This window comes from Eschrichtius robustus, chromosome 7, assembly GCF_028021215.1.
Source record: "Eschrichtius robustus isolate mEscRob2 chromosome 7, mEscRob2.pri, whole genome shotgun sequence".
NCBI classification, from domain to species: Eukaryota; Metazoa; Chordata; class Mammalia; order Artiodactyla; family Eschrichtiidae; genus Eschrichtius; species Eschrichtius robustus.
Window position 1 is genome coordinate 136,574,574 of NC_090830.1, and position 25,508 is coordinate 136,600,081.

The 25,508-nt window shown below is 48.3% G+C and overlaps 1 protein-coding gene across 2 annotated transcripts in view; it reads left to right on the forward strand.

Moving 5' to 3' along the window:
- MGMT (O-6-methylguanine-DNA methyltransferase) overlaps positions 1–25,508 on the forward strand; it is a 285,233-nt gene that overhangs the window by 58,525 nt on the left and 201,200 nt on the right. For both annotated transcript variants that reach the window (XM_068549088.1, XM_068549089.1), the window contains one exon: positions 796–932. In XM_068549088.1, coding sequence (XP_068405189.1) covers positions 808–932 — 125 coding nt within the window. In that variant the 5' untranslated portion in view covers positions 796–807. The remainder of the gene's footprint in view (positions 1–795; positions 933–25,508) is intronic.

A 25,508-nucleotide genomic window follows, 5' to 3' on the forward strand; every position in this document is an offset into this window, starting at 1 on the left:
CGCGGCCGCTGCTGAGTCGGATCTCCCTCCGTTTCTGTAATTCATTTCATAATGTTTTAGTTTTAAACGTACTTTATTCAGAATATCACATGGTTTGTCTTCATTTTTTACCGAAAATGTTGGTAATTGTTTTATTTTAAATAGTTTCAGGTACTTTTTAAAAGGAGCTCTTATTTCATCTTTGACTATGCGTTGGTTGAAGATGAATAAGAATAAGGAGATGGTAATTTAAAAACAATTTTTTCTTAATTATTTATTTTTGACTGCATTGGGTCTTCGTTGCTGCGCGCAGGCTTTCTCTAGTTGCGGCAAGCGGGCTTCTGATTGCGGTGGCTTCTCTTGCTGCGGAGCACGGACTCTAGGCGCGTGGGCTTCAGTAGTTGTGGCACACGGGCTCAGTAGTTGTGGCATGTGGGCTCTAGAGCGCAGGCTCAGTAGTTGTGGCGCACGGGCTTAGTTGCTCCGCGGCCTGTGGGATCTTCCCCGATCCGGGCTCGAACCTGTGTCCCCTGCAGTGGCAGGCGGATTCTCAACCACTGAGCCACCAGGAGATCGTAATTTAAGGAGATGAAAGGAGAGTGAACTGTTGGTTGGCTGCTCTGGGTAATTATGGTAATCTTCTGTCTTCAAAGTGACTATGTTATAATAAATGACACATTATATGGTTAAATTCCCAAAATGGGGAAAAAACTTTGGAAGATGTTTTGTGTCTTAAGTAACTGGGGCTTCTGTTGTGCTTTGGAAGTGACCAAACTCTTTCACGTATGCTTAACTTTAAAAATTGTTTCTCTTTAGGTACGTGGGAGAATGGACAAGACCTGTGAAATGAAATACAAAATGATGGACAGCCCTTTGGGGAAGATCGAGATCTCCGGCTGTGAGCAGGGTCTGCACGGGATAAAGCTGCACGGCCAGAAGATCCCAGACACTGAGTGAGTGCGAGTCCTGCGTGACACCCACTGCGTGGTTTGTTCAAAGCAACAGAGAATACGATTATTGCTCGTTCTCCATTGATCACAGGGTAACACGTAGCCACACGCTACCAATCACAAAAGTTAGCATCTCTCTAAAAATGGTAGGGCCGTGATTGTTCGTTTTCAGCATCTGTGCTTGTTGCCCAGGAACCCTCCACCTCCATTAACCACAGGGACATAACCTGTAATTAGGAGCCCCAGGACGTATTAATGTAGACATTTATAGAGGTGTTGACGCACTGTGAGTATTGAACGCTTTGATTCTTAAGCAGGTGGGATGTGGGACTCTCTTTGGAAGTTTGGTGACAGGGAGCTGCTTCCTTAATCTTGATTTTTAAATCCAGGACCAGCATTCACTGTTCATCAGCCTGCCAGGTGATGAACTTTTATGGGACTTTTGTTAATGGACTTTTTTATTAATGGACTTTTATTCCGAAGTCCTGGAATTGCTTAATCAGGAGCTCCACTGGGCCTCTTGGAGATGGTGTCTGGCTGTTGGTGTGTGCGCAGTGGAGGAGAAAGGGTGTGAAATCCCTTTGTTAGCATGAAGTTAGGGTATTGCCATTTCTCACGGAACACGTTTCTCTCTTTCTTGAACGATCTGCACTATTTATTTTCTCTAATTATAAAACCATAAAAAATTCAAAGCACTCCTTAATGTTGTGTTCTGAAACGTAAGATTCAGTTTCCCCCAATTCATTGATTGTGAGGAGCAGTTGTATTTTAAAATCGCAGTTCTTGTTATTTCTGACAGAAGAGGGGGAAAACCGCCCACTCCTTTGCTCAGCATTTGTCTTAACTGGCTAATAAACACAGCGCCAAGGATGTTAGAAAAAGAAAATACGTAAGAAACATAAAAATTGATTTTAATGGACCGCTGTCAGAGACGGCCATAATGAGCACAAGGGCGGTAATAAATATCAGTTTTCGCCTCCTCGGTCGAGATTTTTCCTGTAGAGCTGCACGTTACAATCAATAGTCTTTTTTAAGACCAAAAAATAAGCAAACCTTTGAATTATATGAATACAGTCTTCTTGATTTCTATGAGAACCATCTGGCTGTAGTGTTCAGAAAATCACAGGCACCAAATAATTTGTAGGGAAAATGTCATTTTGTCTTTTAGTATGTTCAGTTGCACAGTAAATCACAGAAATTATGTGTTGAATTCTTTTTTTTTTTTTTTTTTTTTTTTTGGTTTTTTTAAAAAAAAAAGAACAAGTGAATTTGGAGAAGAAAAAGTAGGAGGAAAAACCCCTCTTAAAATGCTTTAAATGTCCATTAGGAACTGAGAACAGAGTGAAGATGAGGCTTAGCTTTGCTTCTACTCTCTGTACTTTCTGAATCAAGTTCGGATTAGGTTCATCTGCGGAAAACAAGCTCCTCCAAGTAACAGCTTAATCAGATGCAGCCGGTTTCTCTGGAGGAGAAGCACCGGCGGAGGAGCAGTGACTCCGGGTCTGCTGGCGGGATGGTCACTGGAGTCCGGCGCCCTCAGCTCTCGTCTCCGCATCTGCAGGCCAGGCTCTGGGGTGCGAGCTGCCACACCCCTTCGCGAGCAGCAGAGAGAGGAGGGAGAAAGGAGGGGATGCCCGCTGTTTCCAGAAGCAGCATCCGTGTCTTCTCTTACCTTGCTGGGCACGCCACGCGGGAAGCACGGAGCTTGGCGTGTGCGGGCTGAAGTCGGCGGTTCTGTGTGGAGCGGATTTGGCGGGGGGCGGGCGGGGGGCAACCAGCAGTCTGTTGTATATGGTTAATTTGGGGAGGGATATTGCAGAAGTAGAGAACGGCATAAAAATTATCTGTGTGAATACACAAGAGCTGACAGTTTCTTTCATTTAAAAAAACTGAGGTGAAAATCGCATAATGAAATTCGTAGATTTTAACCCTAAAGTTCAGTGAGTTTTCACAGATGTGTACGACCACACGACCACCAGCCCAAACCAAGATATAAAACACTCTAGAAAGTTCCCCCGTGCTCCCTTTCAGTCACCCCCTCCCCGTTGGCATCCACTGTTCTGATCTCTGTCACGTTGGGTTAGTTTTGCTTGTTCTTGAGCTTTTTATAGATGGAGCCATACGACACATACTTCCTTTTGTATTCAGTTCAGCAGTGTTTTCAAGGTTCACCCGTGTTGCTCTGTGTATCAGTAAGTAGTTCATTCTTTTTTATTGAGTGGTATAGTTTGTTGTAGGAATATACCACAGTTTATTCCTTCTCCTGTTGATGGACATTTGAGTTGTCCAGGTTTGCGCTACTGTGAACAAAACTGCTGTGAATATTCTTGTTCAAGCCTCTTTATGGACATACGTTTTCATTTCTCTTGAGTAAATTCCTAGGTGTGGAATTACATGGCTGGATTGCATGGCAAATGGATGTTTAACCTCGTAAGAAATTGCCAACACGTTCCCCAAAGTTTACCATTTTACATTTCCACCAGGAAGGTACGGGAGTTTCTGTTATTCTGCCTTCTCACCGCACTTGGTGGTGGTAGTTTTTAAAGTTACAGCCGCCCTGGTGGGTATGAAGTGTTACCTCTCTCGTTGTGGTGGTGACCTGCCCTTTCCTGATGACTTATTTTGAACACCGTTTTCAGTAAGCTTTCATTGTGAGGCAAGTCTCTTGCCCATTTTTAGTTGGTGTTTTCTTGGTTTTTGTGGTCAGTTGGTAGTTCTGGTTATAATTTGGTGATCAGATATATGTATTGATCGTTTTCTCACAGTTGGGGACTTGTGTTTTTGTTTTCCTAATAATGTCTTTTAATGAATAGAAGTTTTTAATTTTGAGGAAGACCAACTTTTTTTTTCCTTTCTGTTCAGCATATTTTGTGTGTTTCAGAAATATTTGCCTACTCTAATTTCACAAATAGATTCTCTTATAAATCCTTTGAAATTATAATTATGATTTTAGCTTTTTATGTTTAGATCTGTGTTCCACCATCTTGAATTACCTTGTTGTGAGGCACTCAGTTTTTTCCACAGATATTTAGTTGTTTCAGTGTTATGTGTTGGGGGGGGGGGGGAGAAAACCAATTCCTTTCTCCATGGCATTGCCTCAGTGCTTTTGTCAAAAAAATCAGTCACATGGCCACACGTGTGTGGGTTATATATGTCTGGACACCGTTGTGTTCAGCTGATCTTTTCATCTGTTCTGTGCCAGTGCTACACTGACTTGATGATGTAGCTTTGTGATGAGTCTTGAATTAATGTGAGTCTTCCAGCTCTCCACCCCCCGCCACCCATTTTTGTTTGTTTGTTTGTTTGTTTGTTTGTTTGTGGTTTTTTTTGGAAGATTGTCTTGGTTTCTAGGTCTCAATTTTCCATATTACTTTTAGAATCAAGGTGTCAGTTTCTCCAAAAATGCCTATGGGGATTTTGATGGGAGTTCATTGAATCTGTGTGTCAATTTTGGGAGGGTTGACATCTTAAATTGAATTTTCCAGTTCATGACTGTGGTTTAGCTCAGCATTTGTTTAGTTTCTATTTAATTCTTCTCAGTAGTGTTTTGTAGTTTCCACTTTAAAGATCTTGGTGTGTCTTTTGCAAAACTGATTTCTAAATACTTTGTTTTTGATGGTATTCTAAATCAGCTTAATTTTTTTTTTTTTTTTTTTTAACTTTTAAACTACTGCTGCTGGTACATAACACTTGATTTTTGTATGTTGATTTTATTCTGCCATCTTACTAAATTCACTTCTTAGTTCCAGGAATTCTTTTGCAGTTTCCTTAGGATTTTCTCTGTAGAAAATCATGATGTCTGTGAGTAAACACACTTTGCTTCTTTCTTTATGATCTCTTTGCCTTTTATTTTTTTTTCTTTTGTTGTACTGGCTAGAACCTCCAGTATGACGTTGAATAAAAGTCATGACAGTGGACCTCCTTCCCGTGTTCCAGTCGTAGGGGGAAGCTTCAAGTATGTCAGGGTGACTGCTGGCTTTGTTGGCTTTAATAGGCGTCCTTTCTCACACTGAGAATGCTTCCCCAATCTGTTGAATTTTGTTAAATGGTTTTTCTGCATGTATCAACATGATCCTGTTTTTCTCTTTTATTCTTTAAATGTGAAGTAAGCTAATTTTAGGATTTTAAACCGATCTTGAAATGCCACTATACTACATCATTTGATTCATGGTATAGCCTTTTTTTTCCCTTACATAGTACGGGTTTAAATTTGCTATTTCGTTTAGCATTTATGTGTTTAAGTTCGTGAAGGGTGTTCGTCTATAATTCTTTCTTTGGTGATGTCTTTGTGAGGTTCGGGCATTTGGGTTTTTCTGATTACATGAAGTGAGTTTGGAAGTGTTGCCTCCTCTACTTTCTGAAAGAGTCATGTGGGGGAATTTTTTTTCCTCCAGTTTGACGCCACCTGGATCTGGTAGGAAGGCTTCTGATTAGAACTCCCTTGTGTGATAGAAGTAGGCGCTGCCCTCACCCACCTTGAGGGGGCTCTCCCTTGATTTGGCTTTTTGCAGGTGGAGCCATTTGCGCCCTCCAGGGCTGTGTCCTCTAGCTCTGCTGATGTGGTGGACGGTGGCCGCGAGGGGGTTTTGAGCAGAGCATCCTAAAGACTCTGGGCCCCTGTTCTCACCCTCCTTCTTGTGAGTCCTGGCATCTTCATTTCCTCCGAAGCCGTGCTGGTTTCTTCAGTCGATAAATTAGAAGTTGGCCACTGACATCTGTCTGTAGTGAAATTCCTTTCACACTTCTATACAAAGTAGGATTCCTGTGCGTATGGCTTCATACAGTGATCCTTGATTTCTTTTTTTGTGTAAGTTACATTACTCACCTTTCCTAAAAATATGAGTGAAGAATATCAGTTTGGAAAGTGGTATAATAGTCTCAATTTCATAACTTCCTGCCAGTATCAGGTTTCCATTCACGACTGTCTTTTGCAAGAGCTTGACTGATCTCTCCCCACTCCATCTTCATGTGGCTGCGAAGCTTTGACCGCATCATCGTGCCCCACAATGTCTAAAATCTAAGGAGAAGGGCAGGAGAATATATTGGTTTTTCTAATGTTATTTTCCGGCTTGTTTAGTTTTCCATAAAGGTGATTGTAGTATTTGATTACTTGAAAATGGACTGTACAACACTGGGTTATGCTTATTACCATTATGAAAACAGCAGTAGGACGTTCGGATCTGGGAAGCTAGGGAGAATTAATTGCATGTGCCTCACGTCTGTCAAAGATTTACCTTTGTTTTTCATTTTTAAACTTTTTCCATGTAAAGCTTTTTAGAAAAATGCAAAATGCAAGTGAAAACGTTATAGTCCAACCAAAGTAAGCCATTGTAAAACTTGCTGTATTTTGAAAAACTTAAAAACGGCGCAGGCTGTGTTCTACTTGACCAGGAGTGTATGGTATTGTGGTGGTTCGGGTAGAGTGTCGTCATTTCTGCCTCCTGGCATCTTTCACCTGCCAGCTCTGGTGTTGAGGGCTGGGAGGAGCATGCGGGTTAGGCCTTACCCTCCTCTGCGGACCTGGCTGGCTGGCCAGCCGAGGGGGGTGATGGGCGTGGGCCAGGACCCTCGGGGACCTTGAGAGAGTGTCACGGCGGGGCCTCTGCGCTCTACCTGGGAGGGGGTCGCCTGCCTCGTCGGGTGCACTGCCGATTTTCGCCCCTGGAACGTGCCAAAGTCGTCATTCCACTGAAGGAAGGAAGGTGCCTTTGAGGCCTTCCTGAAGGAAAGTTGGACTCCTGACGTCCATTCGAGTCTGTCGGTTTGAACAGGTAGTGACTGATGGTTTCCGCGTGCATTTGCTGCTTTCCTGTTCATCTTTAAATATTTAAAGCAAGTAAGTGGACCATCGGGAGAACGTGAGGCTGTCAGGGGCCTGTTCGGGGCCATTGACCCCGCGCGGCCTGGGCCTGCCGCGTGCTGTTCCCTCGGGGACCTCGGTGCCCGTCGGTCTGCCCCTTCCCAGGTCAGGATAGTTCCTGAGAGTCCGCAGGTCATGAAACCCTTCCTGGGAAACTCCTAAGTTAATTCTTCCCGACAGATTGGGAAATTTGAATATAGACACAGCACTTGCTTTATTATAATTGGTCTTTCAAGGAAGAGAAGAAAGGGTTCTTACGGATGAACACATGCAGAGGCGCTCCCAGGAAAGGGACGCCCAGAACATGCGCCGCAGGAATTTTACCTGCAGCTAGTTTAGCTGTCTCGTTGCTTTTCTTCGGTGGCTCGAAATAATGATTTGTGTTGTGTGTGCTTAAAAATGTAGTTGTTTTATGTTACAGAATGTTCCTTAAGGAGGTCTCTTGAGTCAGACAAGCATGTTTCTGTGAGGAAAACGTGCCAAGCTGTGTGGCTTCACAGAAGTCGTCTGTGTTTCAGAGCACGTGCTCGGGTGCCCTGGTGGGCCCGGGGCCTGGCGGTGTTGCGGGGCCTCCCTCCCTCCCGGTTGCCGGCTCAGGCGGTGCGTTGTCAGTAGCTCGTGGCGAGTTCCTCTCCTGACTTACGCGGTCAGTAACACAGACCGTGCGCGTACTTCGCTCTCAGTGTCCGTGACGAGAGAGACGGTGGCGTCGTCGTTCAGGCTGCTGGCTGGAGAGATGCGGGGGGAGCCAGGGTGCCGCTCTCCAGCTGGGGCGTCTCGGGGGGAGTTCCCCTGTTCCCAGGACGGGGCGGGCCACGGCCGCAAGTTCTCCAGCCTCTGGAGCGTAAGAGCACTGTGAGAGTGAAGGAAGTAAACTGGCTCATCCCAAGCGGAGGGAGCTGGTTGTTTTCCTCCGAGGCATGTGAAATATCCTGAAACCCTGTGCTCAGAACGGTCACCTTCCGTTCGGAGGCGTTGGACTCTTCCCCTCTGTTCACGCCTGCTTTTTTGAAAGGATGGCACCGCAGCTTTCCCGGAGAAACGGCTCTCCTGTCACCTTGACGCTGCCACAGAAAGCCTTCCCCTTTTCCCACGAGGAGGAGACGTGGGCCGTATGGTGTGTGGGCCCTGGAGGACGGGTCCCCGCAGCGCCCTCACTGGGTGCAGGGCTCCCCCAGTTACTGGGATGTAACCAGCATCCGAGTTTACCCTCGCCTTGCGGGAAATGGTGTGCTGATGAAAAGCTCTGGGCTCTATCCAGATCTGCTCCAAGCAGCAGCTTTCCGCCTAAGGGAAGGACCCAGTGCGTGTCAGCCTCACCCTGAGGCCCGCAGGGCCTGCCTGGACCGTGTGCTCTCGGGTGGAGGCCCGCCCAGGACCGGTGGTCTTGCAGGGGCCATTTCTGGTGGAATTGGCCAAGTCAGTAGTCCGTCCCGTCCCCCCCCCCCCCCCCCCCGCCCCGCGGCCCTTTGGAGGCGCCACTGCTGTGCGGCAGCCAGGCCTAGACGTGGGCAGGCCCCCCGCCCGCCGCCCACCTGCTCGTCCAGCTCTGTGGTCTTGTACCTCCCCTGGTGTCACCCGCCCGCTTGCTGGCCTCCTCTTGCCAGCCTCTTGCGGTCCTCGCCCTATTCCCCATTCATCTAATTAGCTGTGGTCGGGAAAGTTAGCTAAAGGCTTGTTCAACTTTTGAGAGGACTGAGGTTAAATCAACTCCGAGAGAAACAGAGTGGAACTTACGACAGTGTTGTAACATCTTGGAGGTCATTTCCATTTTCTCCGGGAGTCTTTTTTCAGAAGACGCTGGGTTGCCGGGAATCAGACAGACACCAGGTAAGTAGGGCCCCCCTTGGAAGGGCCGGGCCTTGTGTGAGCAGCTGAGTGCCGGCCACAGCGTTCAGCCCTTGGGCAGCTCCCCAGCCCTGCACTGACGCCGCTTTATCAGCAGAGGACTTGGGGGTGGGCAAAGGAGGCTGGTCCCAGGGTCTCGGGAGAAAGACTGGAGGGGAGAGGGGGCTGTCGCCTCTCCTCACTTTGCTTTTCACCACTGACGGCCCCTGCGGGAGCTGACCTTCCCTTCCCTGGTACCTCTTCTCGACCTTCTGAGCAGTTGAGGAGAGCCCTGAGACGGTTCCTGGTTGGGTTGAGTAATGAGAACTGGGGTGACTTCCGTGCTGGGTGCCTGGGTGAGAATGTCTTTAAAGTAGAAGGTTCACCAGTTCATGTCTAATTTGAGAATTCCGGCTCGACACTTACTGTTGTAGGAACGGAAAGGATACAGTGATGTGTCCTCGTGTGTGTTTGCCTACCTCACACACGACGTGCGCACCGCAGACTTACAGGGTGGTCACGCGTACGTGCTGGTGTTTAAAGCTAGGGGGTGATGCTGTGCCCCTTTCCCAGGGGACAGAGCTGGTGCCACACGAGGAGCGTGGTGGCTGGGGCTCAGAGCCACTTCTTCGGACTCCTTCCTCTGAGCCAGGTTGCACCTCATGGCCGTCCCCCTCTCCTTTTGTGAAAATAAAGCTGTGTGGCATCTGAGACCATCGACATACGTTTCTCATATTTTGCCTCTGGATTTTGATTTCCAGAATTTTTATTGTTCATGTATCTCTAATATTTTCTGGTATTTAAACCATCTGTGACTTGTGAATACTTTTCAACTTTTGTTTTTAAAATGTTAGTGTCATTTAAGCTGTAAACTCTCCAAATGTATTTGGTTTGTTAAATTTATTTTCTTTAAATTGTATCAGTAATTAGATCAGCTCCTTGGTATTAATAATGTACAGGATAGTTCTTGAATGCTGATCAGTTTAGAATTTAAATTGAGTTAAAGGTTAAATGAGTTTAATTTTTGAATTGAACTGAACCATTGTCTTGTGTCAGATTCATCCAGAATTTTTATTTCCAGTTGCTGTATCAAGTGACAGAAGTGGGTCTTTTTGTGATAAAAACATTGAATAAATTTAGGATTAAGCTAGAGTCACTTGTTTGTTCACTCAAAACATGTGAGTGCCTGCTGTGTGACAGGCCCTGTGCCTTGGGGATGTGCATTGGGGACGGCACAGTAATGCATGTGACAGCTCCACCTACACGGACCTCACACCCAGCACAGGGCAGGCCTAGGTGGGCAGTCAAGTGTGGCGTCACGGGCCTCCACGGGGGAGCGTGTGTGAGCAGGCGTGGAGGCGGTTAAAGCGGTCGGGGGAGGAGGGGGCTCAGGCCCAAGCCCGGGGCGGTGGCAGTAGAACCGGGCCGGGACGTGGTCTGGCCGCAGAACCGGTGGAGCCCTGTATCGGAGGGGGGACGTGGGGACCCTGGCAGGAGGAGGCGTGCTGGGAGGCCGCGGGCCCTGGCTCGGGTGACTGAGCAGGTGATGGTGGCAGCTCTCAGGGCGTAGGGTGCAGGCACGCCACGAGGAGAAGAGAAGGATCTGGAGGAACAGTTGAACAAGGGAGCTGGTCAAGAAGCAGCACCAAAGAAAACTGAAGACAAGCCAGGACGCGGAAGAGAGCAGGGGGAGGATGGAGTCGGGGAGGCCGAGGACAGGGCCAGCTGGGTGTCGTGTTGAAATTGCTGTGGGCGTCTGCTCCCTCTGGGGTCCAATACTGACTTCAAGTTTCCTTCAAGCTCTGAAGTGGGCATTCCTGGGTGCCTTGGTCTTCGTTGAACCGGCATTTCCCACCCAGTTAATTTCAGCTTTGCCTCTGGAGTCCCGGGCAGTGGTGGTGGTTCCACGTATGTCTGCGGTGGAGATGGCTCCATCCAGAATCGAGACGGATCGTGCATAGCATGGATGTGCCATGCAGGGCGGTCCAGCAGGGACCCAGACCCAAGAGGCAGTCGAGTTCACACCCAGGGTCTCTCGTCCCCTGTGAGCCCGCGGAGCTTCTTGCCGGGGCTGGGGTGGGACAGGAGCCAGAGAGTGATTTCCGCAGTTCATCTCGTTTGTGAATTCTGTAGTTTTCTTCAGTGTCCCTCTGGATTGAGCCAGACTCACAGCTCCAGCTCCAGGGAGTTTAGAGAAGTGCTCGGCTTTCTCTCTGCCCAGTTTCTGTGTCTTGGTTTTACCTCGTCCGTGTGGATTGCTCTCAGGCTTTTACCCACTTCTGTTACCAGGTCTTCTCTAGTTTCGTTTAGTGTTTCCGTAAGAGCCCCAGTATATCTGTTTATAAGCATTTCTGTGACACCCTCCCCATCTGATCTACACACACCGCATATGTGCACAAATCTTTTTTCAACAAGAGGGCTTACACACTCAATATATTAAGTATTGATACACCTGCAGATTCTGAGTGGTTCTGTGGAAGAACACGGGTCCTCCTGGACCAGCATTTACTTTGATTTCTGGCGTCTCCCGGCAGAATGCTCACGCGTACCGTACGCTGGGGGGATTATAGCTCTCGTGCCGTGACTGTCTCTGATGGGATCACGTTAGGACTCTGAAGGCTGCGCCTCCCGTGCCTTCTTCCAGAGGTAGGCCTCGCCGTGCTCGCTGAGCAGCGCAGGTGAAGCACATAGAGAGCGCTCTGACGCTTCAGCTTCCCCACCTGACAGTGGGGGGCGTCCATCGCTTCTGAACCAGCAGAGCCGTTGAAACCTTCAGCTGCTGAAGCAGGCATTCTGCTGCTTCTGTAGATGGCTTCACACAGAGCCCGTGCTGGTCAGGTGGGGCTGGAGGATTCCTGGGCTGAGCACCCAGCTCGGGGGGGGGGTGGGGGTGACATTTCTTCTAGTTCTGAAGAAGCCGTGTTGCTGGGAGCCGTCCCTCTGCAGCTCACGTGGGGGCAGGGTACTAGGCGAGGAGCGTCCACGTGCAGATTCTGCACATTCCAACCACAGTTTTCTGCCAGGGTATTTAGGCAAGCTAAAAATGGAATATAAACAGTTCTAGAAGGATGCAGTTATGAGGAGAAACATTTTTAAGACTTAACCCATTGCAGTAGGAAAATGTAAGCCTTGGGGTGTGACGATTCTTTTTTCGGTTCCTTTCTCAAATAGATGTCCTTGTGTACAGTGTTTATATGTGAGTGTTATGTATGTGTGCACACACGCTTGTATAAATATATACATTCTAGACATTTCTGTCCTGCCTCTTTAACGTTGCTTCTGCTAAAAATACATACTTCTAAACCTAAGGGAAATGAAATTGTTGTTCTTGGTTATTAAAGATACCCCAGAAGTAGCCTCCCCAAAATAGTGGTTTTTCCTTCCTAAAATTCATCTGGAAAAATACTTAGCTTTCTGATCTTTATTTTATCCCGTTTAAGGCTGTTTGTTAGGAAGAGTTATTGTATAACTGAGCACTGCTTTCATTAAAAAGAGCTGGGCCACTTATTTCCTCCAAAGTTTCTGACCTTTTCTAGGTAAACAAAACTTCTGTTGAAAATAATATTTTGAGACTAACACCTTTGTCACCGCGAGTGGTGCCGAAAGCCCCCTGCTTTCTGCTGGTCCTGCGCGCAGTCTGGCCTCGCAGGCAGCTCCTGGGCGTCTGTGGTGTCGAATGGAGGGCCGGGGACTGGCCGGGGGGCTGGGCAGAGGAGGGAGGCGTCAGCCCCTCCTCGGTTCTCAGCGAGTGGCTGGGGGTGGAGACGGGACCCGGCCGATGCGTCAGACACAAGTGCAGCGGCTGTCAGGAGGCCACGTCTGTTTTTTAACTGGCTTGTTGGTGGTTTCTTGATGTTGAGTCGTGTGAGCTGTTTATGTATGCTGGATATTAATCTCTGGTCAGTCGTATCATTTGCAAATATTTTCTCCCATTCAGTAGGTTGTCTCTCTGTTTTGTCGATGGTTTCCTTAAAAAAATGGACAGAAGAACTGAATAGACATTTCTCCAAAGAGGACACGCAGATGGCCAACAGGCACATGAAGAGATGCTGGACATCGCTAATCACCGGGGAAATGCAAATCAAAACCACGACGAGATAGCACCTCATGCCCGTCAGAATGGCTGTCCTCGAAAAGAACACAGACAACAAATGTTGGCAAGGGTGCAGAGCAGGGGGGACCCTCCTCCGCTGTCGGTGGGAACGCAAACTGCCGGAGCCACTGTGGGAGACAGTGTGGAGGTTTCTCAGAAAACTAAAACTAGAGCTGCCATATGACCCAGCACTTCCACTCCTGGGTATACACCTGAAAAAAAACAGAAACACTAATCTGAAAAGATACGCGCACCCCAGTGTTCGTAGCAGCATTATTTACAGTTGCCGAAATATGGAAGTACACACACACACACACACACACACACACACAACGCAATACTACTCAGCCATGAAAAAGAATGAAATTTTGCCATTTGTGGCACCGTGGGTGGACTTGGCGGGCATTATGCTCAGTGAAATACGTCTGACAGAGAAAGATAAATACTGTATGATATCACTTATATGTGGAGTCTAAAAAAGACAACAAACTACTGACTATAACAGAAAAGAAGCAGAGGCACAGATGTAGAGAACAAACTAGTGGTTACCAGCAGGGAGAGGGATCGGGAAGGGTACTATAAGGCTAGGAGATGAAGAGGTACAAACTATTACGTATAAGGTAACCTACAAGGATGTATTGTACAACGTGAGGAGTAAAGCCAATACTTTATAATAACTATAAATGGAGTATAACCTTTAAAAATTGCGAATCGCTATACTGTACACTTGTAACTTATATAATATCGTGCATCAACTGTACTTCAGTTAAGAAAAGGCGGGGGCCGAGTTTGGACCGCACTGGTGCTGTGTGTGGCGTTGTTGGGCGGAGCAGTTAGACCTGAGGCCTGCAGACGGCCTGTGGCAGTGTTCTCCAGGACCGCCTGCTGTGCCTGTCCCTGTCCCGGGGAAAGCTGGAGCTGGGCGGGGCACATCTGTTTCTCTGTCCCAGCCTGCGCTCAGACCCCATCCTTCTCCACCAAGCTCTGCGGGTCCTTCTGTCTGTACGTTGGCTTCCATCAGCTTGCAGACACGCATGAACTTCTTCTCAAGGGATTGAAGAAATGCTGGTGTTTACTTCAAATAGTAACCAAGAATTGTGCAGGCAAATGTCAGGGATTCCGGTTAACAGTTGTTAACGGGTTCTGAGTGCTTCCCGGCAGATTACTCTAGGGATTTCCTGGGTCCCTGGACCGTCAGGACTGTAAGGGACCTTGGGCAGCACCCAGGCCGGCCCTGTTACTTTCCAGATAGAGGAACCGAAGTCCAGGGACTGAGTGTGCTGCCGGGGCCACCCCGCTGCCTGGCGAGGGAACCCACGGCCGAGGCGCCCTCTGCTGTCCTAGAGGGCTTCGTGGGGCAGGCTCTGCCCTGGCCGCAGGCCGTCTCTTGTTCCCTGTGTGCTTGCTGGCTGCGCGGCTGCACTTGCTTGGCCCAGTTCGTTGGCATCTGAGAGTCAGCCTGCCCGCGGGTGCTGCTGGGGTTTGGAGGGTTGTCCGAGAGCGGGAAGCACACCCGGTGGGGAAGGACGGGGGTGGTGTTGGGGCCCTTGCTGCTGGAGCAGTTGAGTCCTCTGGGAGGGGGAGACGGGGCGCGGGGGAGACCCGGGCGGGGGAGGAGGTGCAGAGCTGTCTGTGGCGGACGCGGCCCCCCCTTCCCTGCCGAGCAGAGGAGCAGACGCGGGAGCACAGGCGGCCCAGGGGCGCGGCCCGCTCGCTGCCTGCCTCTTCGCGCCCTTCGCTGTGATGTTTCGTGTCGAAAAGTAGGAAACTGCGGCTAGTTGATTCCTTTGTTAGAATTCATTTATTACGTTGGCAGGTACGTTGAAGGAAAGAAGGGAGTGTTCTTTCTGATCTCAGCGTGTCCTGCCTGTGCCCCCTCCTCCTGTACCGTAGATGCATTGTTAGTGCGAGGACAGGACTTCTGCCCATGACTTGTTTATCCATTTCATTAACTTCTTCACTTCTGCAGCTCTTCTTCCCTTCACTTCATCATGCCAGCTCCGGGGATCCCTTATTAAAGGGATAATTAATCGTGTGATATCTTGTTTTTTGCATCTGAGTTTTCGAGAGCGGTCCAGATTTTTATTGCCTAAAGTTCCATATGCCATAGACATAATCCCGTCAGCTGTAAATTGTCTTCTGGAGAAGAAACTGACAAACAACTTTATAATTGCGTTTTTAGCCTTAGTATCTGAGGGCCAAAAGCATCTTCAAGATTTATGGAGTTCCTGAATTTAAACTGTAAGCCATAAAATTTTCTTAAGGTCGGTCCCCATCTGCATCTATTATTACAAAACCCTTAAAGTTACTTTAGCATATGACATGTTAATAGTTTTTTTTTTTTTCCTTTTCCTTTTTTGACAAATTGGGTCTAAGGAAATTAGTTTGCTTGCGCGGAAAGTTATCTGTGTTTGCAAACTTGAACAGTTTTGCTGGTTAAGCAATCTAGAGATGATAAACTTTTTTGTCAAAAGTATGGTTTTGGTGCTGCCTTAAGAATTGCAGCCCGTAGGAGAGGTCTGTTTTAAAGGGCGCCCGCTGTTATTTCTGCCTAGGGTGTTACGGGGATCATTTGAATTCACAGAACTAAAATAGGTACAATCTTTAAAAAAATCTACTCTTCAGTTTATTTACCTGATACGGAGGAGCAGAGGTGTAAATTAGAGAGAAATTGTCATCATTTTGTCCCGATTTTAAGCAGGGCTGGACCCGCTGATCGTTTCAGTGGATGGTTACCCTCTCGGGGCAGTGGAGTCACAAGGTTGTAGATAGGGAAGGGGAAGAAATTCCCCTTTGTGCCTACGTAATCAGTACTGTTTTGACCCAAGTACGTCCTTTTTCTGTAGTAAAACATACACAAGATGAAATGTATCATGTTAACCATTTTAGGTGTACAGCTCCATGGCATTCAGCACGTGTACGTTGCTTTACAGCCATCACCGCATCCGGCTCCGGAACTGTGTTCTTGCCAGACTGCGGCTCTGTACTCACGAAACACTGGCACCTCCGCCGGCTCTGAGCCCAGGCCTGGTCCCCCCATTCTGCCTCTGTCTCTCTGCCAACACACCTCTGATACCCAGAGTTGCTGGGCTCCCCCAAGCCGAGAGACGCCTGTCTGGAGATCCAGTCCCCCTGCCGATGCAGTAAGCTGCCTTGGCTTGGATGGCAGGTGGGCCTCCAGGCACTTTCTTCCTCCGGGCTGTGGGGCAGGTACAGCAGTCGGCGCCCCATTGGGAGCACTGGGGCTGCAGAGCCGGTGTGGCCAGATTTTGCTGATAGGTGGGGAAGAACTTTGAAGAAATGCAAGGTTGTATATAATTCTGGGGAGGTATTGCTAATGAAAGCAGGACCCCAGGGCACAGAAATTGTAAGGCAGAGAGACGCTGAAGAAGGGCACCATTGTTAAGACTGAAAGGATGCTGGATTAAACCCGGAGCTTTCTGCACCTGGTCAACTTGTCTTTGATGCCGCCGGACTTTTCCACAGAGGAAGTGGGGGAAGGTTAGCAGGGAAGGTCGGGGAAGACCACAGACAGGGCCTGGGGCGGCGGGATGAGGAGGGACGGGCAGCGGCCTGCAGGGAGAGCTGCGGCCGGTGGGGCAGGAGGGCCCCCGTGTGCTGCCGCCGCTCCCTCTGGGAGCCCCTGGTCTGGCAGTTCGAGGTGGATCTGGCTGCTCTTGAGTTTGTGATTTTCACATCGTTTCAAGGGCCTTCGTTGCACACGGAGGTGCTTTCCCCTGAAACATTTAACTCTTTCCCCTCTCCCTGTCTTTAGCGAATGGACTACTGTTGGGTGCAGTGATCAAAACCAAAACATCAAACAGGCACCAGAAGATCTTTAGCGGATGCGTTTAACACGCTTCAGAGACAGCTGTGAGCGTTAGCATGTGGCCTGATCTTTGCTGCCGCCTGGAAGCCCGTCCTGTGCTCCCCTCAGGAGAGCTTGCCCCTGGCCTTCTGAAAGTGACTTCCGGTCCGTCCAAGGAGGGACTGTGGCCTGTGTCACAGAGGCGTGGGTGGCTGCATGCGCTTCCCAGCCAGGCTTGGCGCTCTGTTGAAGTGGAAGTTTCCAGTGCTGCCCGTGGGAATAATTACTAGTTTTATGTCATGAAGCCAGGATAAGGAGAACCAAAGACCAACTTTTATCCCACTGTTAGGTCAAACAAGATAGCTGATGTAATGACCCTCGTAATGGTTCGGCTTATTTAGTGACGAGAGGGCAGTGGGGAAGAGGAGACCAGCTTGGCGAGCGTCCCGGCGGGGGCTCCGCTCTCCCCAGATTCCCCGGGGGGACTGGACTCCCGCTGCGAGAGACGCCCCCGGCTGTGTGACTTCTGTGGCCCAAGTGAGCTGCTGCCGTCGCCGTGCGGGGCGCGTGCCCCGGGCAGGCCTCTGCTCCAGGGAAGGCGGGGTGCGGCGCGCCCCACAGGCCCGCACGCCCAGGGGCCCGGCCTCGGGCACAGCCGTCTGCCTGCGTCGCCGCCGATGGCGTCGCGCGGCCCCCTGGGGGTTGCCCCGGGCTGGACCCGGGCGCGCCTCGTGCGTCGTGCTCCGTGGCGCCCCGCTGGCCCGGGGAGGTCGCCCGTCCTGTTACTGCTCGGGAAGCTCCGGCAGGAGGGCCGAGGGGAGGCAGAGCGCCGTTACTGCTGGGAGGGAAGGAGGCGGGGGGCGGGACGCTTCCCCACCCCGGAGAGGGTGAGGTGTGTGAGGACAAGGGAGAGTGTGGCTCGTCCTCATCCAAGCCCGCTAGCACCCGCGTGTGGCTCCAAGGAAACGTTTGGCGCGCCGTGAGCCGAGTGACGCGCTCACTCAGGCGAGCGTTGAGGGTTCGCCTGTGCGGAGCGTGCCAGGGCGCGCCTCTCCACCTGCGTCGGGTGACCGGCTTCATTGTCGTGGAGAAATCGGCGTGGTGAGTGTGTCTCCTGCTCACGCTGGGGAAGCCTTGTACCCATCGTGTGAAGGCGGCCTCAGGTCGGTCCTGGCACGGCGGGGCTACCGGCTGAAGGTGGGAGGCTTTCTGTGGACGTCCACTGAGGGACTGCAGTGCAGATGCCACAGCCAGAAGGCGTGGAAGTAACGTGCACTCAGAGGGCCTTCCCAGAAGGTTATTCTTCATTTCCCTACTCACGTATAAACTTTTAGTATTTTCTCCTAGCTTTTTCGTTAATGTATGTAAAAATATTAAAAGCCCTTGTATATTACATCAAAAACTATGTCAGCTGCTCTGCTTTTTTCTATTTATTAAAACTTTTCAAGCAGTAAAAACATTTTACTTGTTAATGAGGGAAAGTGGGAAAATTAATGACACAGAGCTTGGATCCACCAAGATGGTCTCCTCTTAACCACGCACAGCCAGCTCTCTCCTCGCTGCACGTACTTTAATTTCCGCAATAGGGTTCAGTAAGCAAATGCAAATAGATTTAATGATTTGCATCAGTAGATCATTTCTCTGTTTAATATCCTCTGATATTTTGGGTCAAGGACTCTTTCTTTGGGAGGCTGGTACAATTTCTAGAGCTAAAATTATTAATATTAGTAATAATACATTATGTTCAAGTGAATTGAGATAAACTTATCCTTTTCACAAAGTCAAGATTTACACAGTATTTCTGTTTGCTGTGGAGGAAGGAAACACTGCCTAATGAAGTAGATGAAAGGAACGGGCCGTCTTCCTGGTTGCCCGGTGCCTTGGAGCTGGGTGACACTTGTCAAACGCCGGGTGCTCCAGTGCCCAGCACTTGAGAGCAGTGGTTGTCTTGTCTTATATCCACACACTGGGTGAACTTGTGGGCCCACGGGGCACACAGTACATTTTTGTCAAGCCAGTTCAACAAAGGAGTGAAATTAGAATTCCGTTCACCAAGCACTCATTGAGCTTTTCTGTGTCAAGCCGGTAGTAGCCTGGTGCGAGATGGATGCAAAGACGTGAGCCTGTCCTCAAGGAACTCTGTCCATTAGGGGGGCCAGAAGTGTCAGCGAGTAGGCAGAGAACAATATACAGAAGGCACTAAAGACTGATTGAGAAGCTCTGGAATTAGAGCAGGAGGGAAGCTTTCATGGGGAGAAGGCAGAGGATCTCATTGGTGACCTGTCCCAAAGGCCGCCTCCATTCCTGACTCCCCTTAGAAAGGCTGAGTGCCAGGTGCTGGCTCACCTGACCTTGCTGCTGAGGGCCGTGGGGAATGACTGCTGCCCTCTGGATCACTCCAGAGGAAAAAGACCTTTCCTCCCTAGTAACAAGAGAAGTATGACTGCTCTTCAGTCTTTGGACATGATTGTGTGAAGATGTGTGATTCTGGGAGCTGGGGCAGCTGTTTTGTAGCCATGAGGGGATGAAGCTGGGGATGATGCTGGAGCTGGGGATGAAGCTGGAGCCGAAAGGCAGTTTGTTACAAGAAAGAATGATGGGAAGAGCTGGGTCCTTGATGGGCCTGCCGGTGGCTGACTTTCCTCAGAACACCTGTGACCTGATGCATGTCCACACCACATGCGGCACAGCCATAAGCAACCTGCAGATGGTGCGCGTGTAATGTTTTCATCTGTGAAACTTAGGCTTCTTTTAGCAAATAAAGAAAAATGCAAAGGAAATAGGAGTCACTCATAGTTCTAACACCCAGAAGTACGTTATTCACATTTTAGTATAATTCCTTCTAGCTTTCTCATCACTGTGTGTTTAAAATCGGCTCTGTATTCTACATTCTAAATTTAACCTTACATCATAAGCATTTTTATTATGTTATTAAAAACTTTTTTAAAGTATGATTTTTTTTTTTTTTTTAAAGGTCTGTCTTAGAACCTTTTTAAAGGCCTGTGCTGAATGGCTGTGCCATAATTACAACTCTTCCTGTCCTGGTGAACATGCAGGGTGTTTGTCTGCTGTCACTGGCTTGCTGTACACATCCTCGATGAGCATCTTTGTGAACCTGGGGGAGCGTTTCCTTAAGCTTTCTGATTTCTTTCACTGTAGCTTATGCCCCTGTAACACCCTTTCTTTTCCGCACAGTCATTTCTGAAATTAAATGTGTTCACGTGACCCCCCCCCCCCCCCCGCCCGCCTTGAAGAATGTGGTTTAGTACTTCAGGGTAAGGAAACACTAGCGCTGACTCTTCTGGCCCCTCAGTCCTTGCTCTTTGACCCCTGAACTCTAGACTCGGCCGTACTGACCTGCACTTCCTGGTGTGTTGCTGCACAGCCCCGGTCTCAGATGGTGCCAAGTGGTGGGTGAGACCCACTGCCTCTGGAGCTGGACTCGCGTGTTTTGAGGCCCAGCTCCACCTCTTTATAGATGCAGTGGGACAAATCACTTCACTGCTCTGTGCCTCGTTTGCCCACGTGTCAAGTGGGATCACGGTAGTACCTGTGACATAGGATTTTTGGAGGATTAAATCCGCTAATCTCTAGAAAGTTCTTGGAGTGGTGCACAACCCAGGGTAGGCTCCCGAATGTTAGCTGCTGTTATTGGTGGCGATGATGGCAGCCGTCCTACTACCACTGTTACTGTTTCCTGAAGTAGCCCTGGGGTGCTCGCACCGCGGCCTCCTTCACCTGGAAGCTTCTTCCTGCCCCTCCTCTCTGCCAACTCTGACACCTTTCCCAGCCCTCTCTGTGTCCCAGGCTTGGTTCTGGAACCCTCCTCCAGGCTCTTCCAGCACTTTGAATTTACCCCGTGCTGGCCCCGGTCCCACTTTGTTATAATTATCTCCTTCAGCGGCTGTGTCTTCTAGCCTCTGAGGTCCTGGAGGGCAGGACCACGTCTGTCTTGCTTCCTGACTCTGCGACCCTTAGTACCTGGTACAGGAGGCACTGCAAGCATCTTTGTTAAAGATGGAACAGGGGAAGGGCTGGGGATTGGAATGTCAGAGCTCTCCAGAAAGAACGATGTGCTTATAGAGGTTGGAGGTGAAAAGAGCATGGTGTTTAGGGCTTTGTTTCAGCCGGTTGCCAGGATCTGGCATGCTGTTTACTCGGGGTTGTCCCCCCTCTGAGATCCTCTAGAGCAGGTGGAGACCGTGCCTGGGGTCAGGGAAGCCCACGCGGTTAGCTGGACCTTCTCGAAATGGGGCAGCCTCCAGAGAGTCCTAGATGGGCCCTTCTGCTTGACCTTCCTCTTCAGAAGCAATAATCAGCCGTTAAACAGTGGTTTCCAAGTAGCTTTTTGTTTTCTTAAGTATTCTCTTAAAAAGAGTCCACATCTTTGTGACTGTCTTGCCTTGGACTGTGAGGGGTTGGCAGGACTTTGTCACTCTCTGTGCTCATCCGCTACTGTGTCATCTTGTGAGTTGAGACCAAGCAGCGTTTAACTCAGTTATTTTAAGTGTCAGCCCTGTTGGTCTTGGTGAGAGTGCTTGTTAAGGGCTGGGCTGAACTGTGTCCCCTCAAATTGGTATATCGAAGTCCTAACCCCTAGTACCTCAGAATGTGACCGCATTTGGACATAGGGCCTTTATTTATTTTTATATATATTTTTTTTATTGAAGTATAGTTGATTTACGTTGTGTTAATTTTTGCTGTACAGCAACGTGATTCAGTTATACATGTATATATACATACATACATTCTTTTTCATATTCTTCTCCATGACGGTGTACCACAGGATGTCGAATATAGCCCTCTGTGCTGTACAGTAGGACCTTGCTGTTTATCCATCCTGTATCTAATAGCTCACATCTGCTAACGCCAGCCACTCCGTCCCTCCCACGGCCCCCCCCTTCCCCTTGGCAACCACCAGTCTGTTCTCTAGGACATAGGGCCTTTAAAGAGGTGCTTAGGGTGGGCTCTGGTCCGATATAACTGGTGTCCTTATAAGAAGGGGGAGATTAGGACACAGACACAGAGAAAAGACCATGTGAGGACATGGTGAGAAGGTGACCATCTGTAAGCCAAGGACACAGGCCGCAGGAGGAGCCAGCCCTGCAACGCCTTGATCTCAGACTTCTGGTCTCCAGAATGTAGCACCCGATTTGTGGTTCTTTGTTGTGGCAGCCCTGGCAGACTAGTACAGTGCTTCTCAAGGACTGCCATGCCGTTGTGTAGCTAGCTTCCTTTCTCATTGCTATGGCGATATGCGGCTGATGAAGGTAAGCAGTCAGCCCTGGTCAGTTATGTTCCTGAATATCACCATTGTCGGCAGAGTCATGGTAGGTAAGATGGGGCCTCAGGACACAAGGAATTACGGGGAAATGATTCAGATGGCATCATGCACAGTAGAAAAGCGAAGTTCAAGAAGGCATCCTTTTTCTTAAAATGAAGACTGTTTTTTAAGAGTAGCAAAATGGAGAGGAAGGTACAGAAATTTCCCATATACCTCCTGCTCCACACATGCACAGCCTCGCCGCCCCCCGCCCCCGTCAGCATCCCCCGCCCAAGTGGTACATTTGTGTCAGTCAGTGAACCCACACTGACACATCGTGATCACCCGAAGCCCGTAGTGTAAGTCACCGTTCACTCTTGGTGAAGGCATCCGTTTCTTAAACAGATCAAATTCAGCAGTGATAAAAAGCTGGCTGCAGTGAGTAACGTTTGTCCTGGCTGGCTCTCCCTCAGGTCCCATGGACTGGACTTGGAGAGTCTGTGAACTAGCCCTTCCTTGAAAGAAGCCTAATGACGTTTTATGTTCTCAAGCTTCTGCAAAATACTTGAGTGCTTGCACTCCCTTTTTATAAACCGTTTTTTCTTGGGCTTGGTGTCCTGTTGTCCCTATTTTGCTGCTATCTTACCTGTCCCTATTAGTCCATGCTCCCTAGAGAGCAATAGATTATTTTTCATTATCCAGATGCAGTAGCAGTTTACACAATATCTTACCCCAGCTTCATTATTGAGTCAGAAAATCTGCTCTAATGAGCAAGCCAGTGGAAACTATTTCAGATGTGCCATCAGACGTAGAATGCAACCTTTGTATCTTCCCTGTTGTCCCAGTAGTGCCTTGTCTCCCAGTCTCCTTGTTTAAACTTCTGAGGCTTTTTCACTGACATCTTTCCACCTTTTCCTAAGGGTTTAGCCCATCTTGAATCTCTGTATGAGTGCCTGGGGTCACTACCAGCTTGGGTCGAATTTTGTTAGTATCTTTGGGATTTATAACATATTTTGCTGTTTGTTTATGTTGCCACGTACGTTTCTTCCACGGTAGAAATAAATTGTAATTTGCCTCTGAGACTGCCCTATGACCTTGAGAAGTGCACACAAATGAACTCAGTAATGAGTTCACTAAATGTTAAATCATTAGGTAGTTGGTGTTTAAATGATATACCTTATGGGGACGTCTTTGAATTTTTATATAGGTATTTACAAAGTTAGTGATAATTGGTGAAGTTGGTTACAGTTCTTTAGATAGAATAGGAACTCATCATTTTTCCCAGTTAACAGTGAGATAGAAGACCTTGTAGATTCTGTCTACAACACGTTTTCAGGAGTGAATTACTAGATTTGGAAAGTGAGGGATGCCTGGGTTTGTTGTTCTCAACTTCTTTTTAGAGGAACTGAACTAAACTGTACATATGCATGGTATTTCAGAATATTAGTTACAAATACAGAATTGCATTTGGAGACAGACTGGTGTCATCATCGTCATTCACTGTGAAATAAAGGATGTGTCTTGCAGGTATGTTTCCCCTCATTCTGGAAGTTGTTCTTGCCTTCCCTTTGTACAGACTCCAGAAAGAGGCTCCCCACGTCCTCTGCGTGAGCAGGAAGGCAGCCTGGGCCTTCACGCGCCTGCCCAGGATCAGGCCGCGTGCAGCAAGCAGCCGTGTCCTCAGGACACGGGCTTGGGAGTCTGTAAAATGGAAAGCTCATCCATTGCTGGTAAATGGCCAAATATAAATGTATGGCAGCCTGGCTAACAGGCTGTGATGAAACTGAAGGTGGTCTTTTCTAAGAAGCCTTATTGAAATACTGCCCGTTTTGGGTAAATGTAATAGTACAGCGAGCCCTGAGCTTAGTGGACACATTGCAGAATGCAAATAGGAAGACTCGTGGGCACGCTTCCTTCATGAATTTGTCGTCATCTCTGCAGGAGTGAAGAACATCAGTATCTTGAGGCCTTTCCCCAGGGTTTCTGCGTCTCGGGAGTTGTGAGGGATGTGGCCCTGACCCTCCTGTTGGCTTTCTCTGACTTCCTGACGTACTCGACCTCACGGCCTGGTGGGGCAAGTGCCCTTTTCAATCTACGTTCGCTAATTTCCCGTTTTCCCTCTTCAAGCGGAAGCTGCGGCGTTCTCTCTCCTTGGCTCTCCTTTCTGAGATTGGAAATTGTGTTACAGCTCTGTCGTATTATTGTGAACTTGCCTGTGAAAATCTCCTGTGGCTTTTTTGTGATTGCCACCCTGCACCGTACCCGAGGAGAGGCGCTCACGGTGCCTCCGCTTTACCTCCAGTTTTAGAGTTTTCGTTTTTGTTCTTTTGTGACAGTATAGTTGATTTGGAGTCTTTCATAAAGAGTGTCAGATCATTTTTGCCATTTCTCTTTTTCCTTCACCTTTCTTTTATTTTCCATTTGGATCTCGGTTACCCTTCTTGTGCACACTCATGCTTGTTGCTGGTGTGTCTGTTCTGCCCTGAGGGTAGCCTGGATCTCGTTCCGTTCCCATAATGGTGACGTTCGCAGGTACCATATTTGGCATTTGGGATTCAGTGGAGCAGTGTTTGGTCTCCTGGGGTTTTTTCATCCAGCACTGGGGTGATACCCTAGTGCTAGAATACTTGGCGTTTACCAGGGCACAGTTTCTACATTGGAACAAGTCACTGGGTCCACACGCAGGCATCTCTTTTTACTCGTAGGTATTAGTGTTACCTTGTTTGTTTACCTAAATCTTTAACCCTTTTAGGTGAATGACCTCATGATAACAAGGGTAATTAAAGTAGTATGACATATTGAGTAGACTTAGACTACACATTTACCTGTATGTACTGTATTTCCAATATTTATTCAGAATGACTTTTCTCAGATATTTAATAAGAATTAATAATTGAATGTACTCTCGCCTTCTTACTTCGTCCTGGGATCCCATAAGATCTTTGAAGCTAAAACTAGTTTGGGCCCTTAAGGGGTTTATAGAAATTAGGTATGTCTGAGTATGGAAATGGCTGGCATGGTGAAAAAATTGAGTCCTTAAGTAATTTGCTATTCCCAGTGATAATTAGAAGAAACCCCTGTTCTAGCTCCATTTCCCAATCTTTTTTTTTTTTTTTTTACTATTTTCGGGGGGGAGTTCTTGAGGTATTAGAGGCTAATTTTTTTTTCATGTGATCCCACTGTAAGGGAAGTGGCTTTGGCGTATCGTGTTGCCTCGATGGGTTATTAAATTGTCACTTCTAAGAGATGAATGTGGGTTATCGAGTATGTTGTGCCATATATCATCTTAGTCATCAGGAATGTTTCAGAAAACTGAGTAAGAGTAAATTCTTTCAAATTTATGATTGAAATTAGCAATTTTATTAGGTCCTTTAAAAAAAAAAAAAAACTGCCAACTTTTAAAGTCTTTCTCAAAGTATACATCTTTGTTCTCAAAAGAGGTCTGCAGACTGCCCTGAATTTGTCTTTTGAAAGGACACAGAATCTTAGCAGGGTCCTCACGCTGCAGAAGTAGACAGATGCAGCGGCTGTCCCTCGGACAGTCCGCATGGAAGGCTGACGTGCTCAGAGATTTACTGTGCCTCACCCTGGCCATCATTCCCCTAAGTATTAATTTTAACTCCACTAATAAGAAACTGAACAAAAGTGGAATTATGAGTTCAGTAGTATTCTATGAAAGGTCAGTTGTTAAAAAGGCAGAGCCTGACATTCTGTGAAAAAGGTGCCTC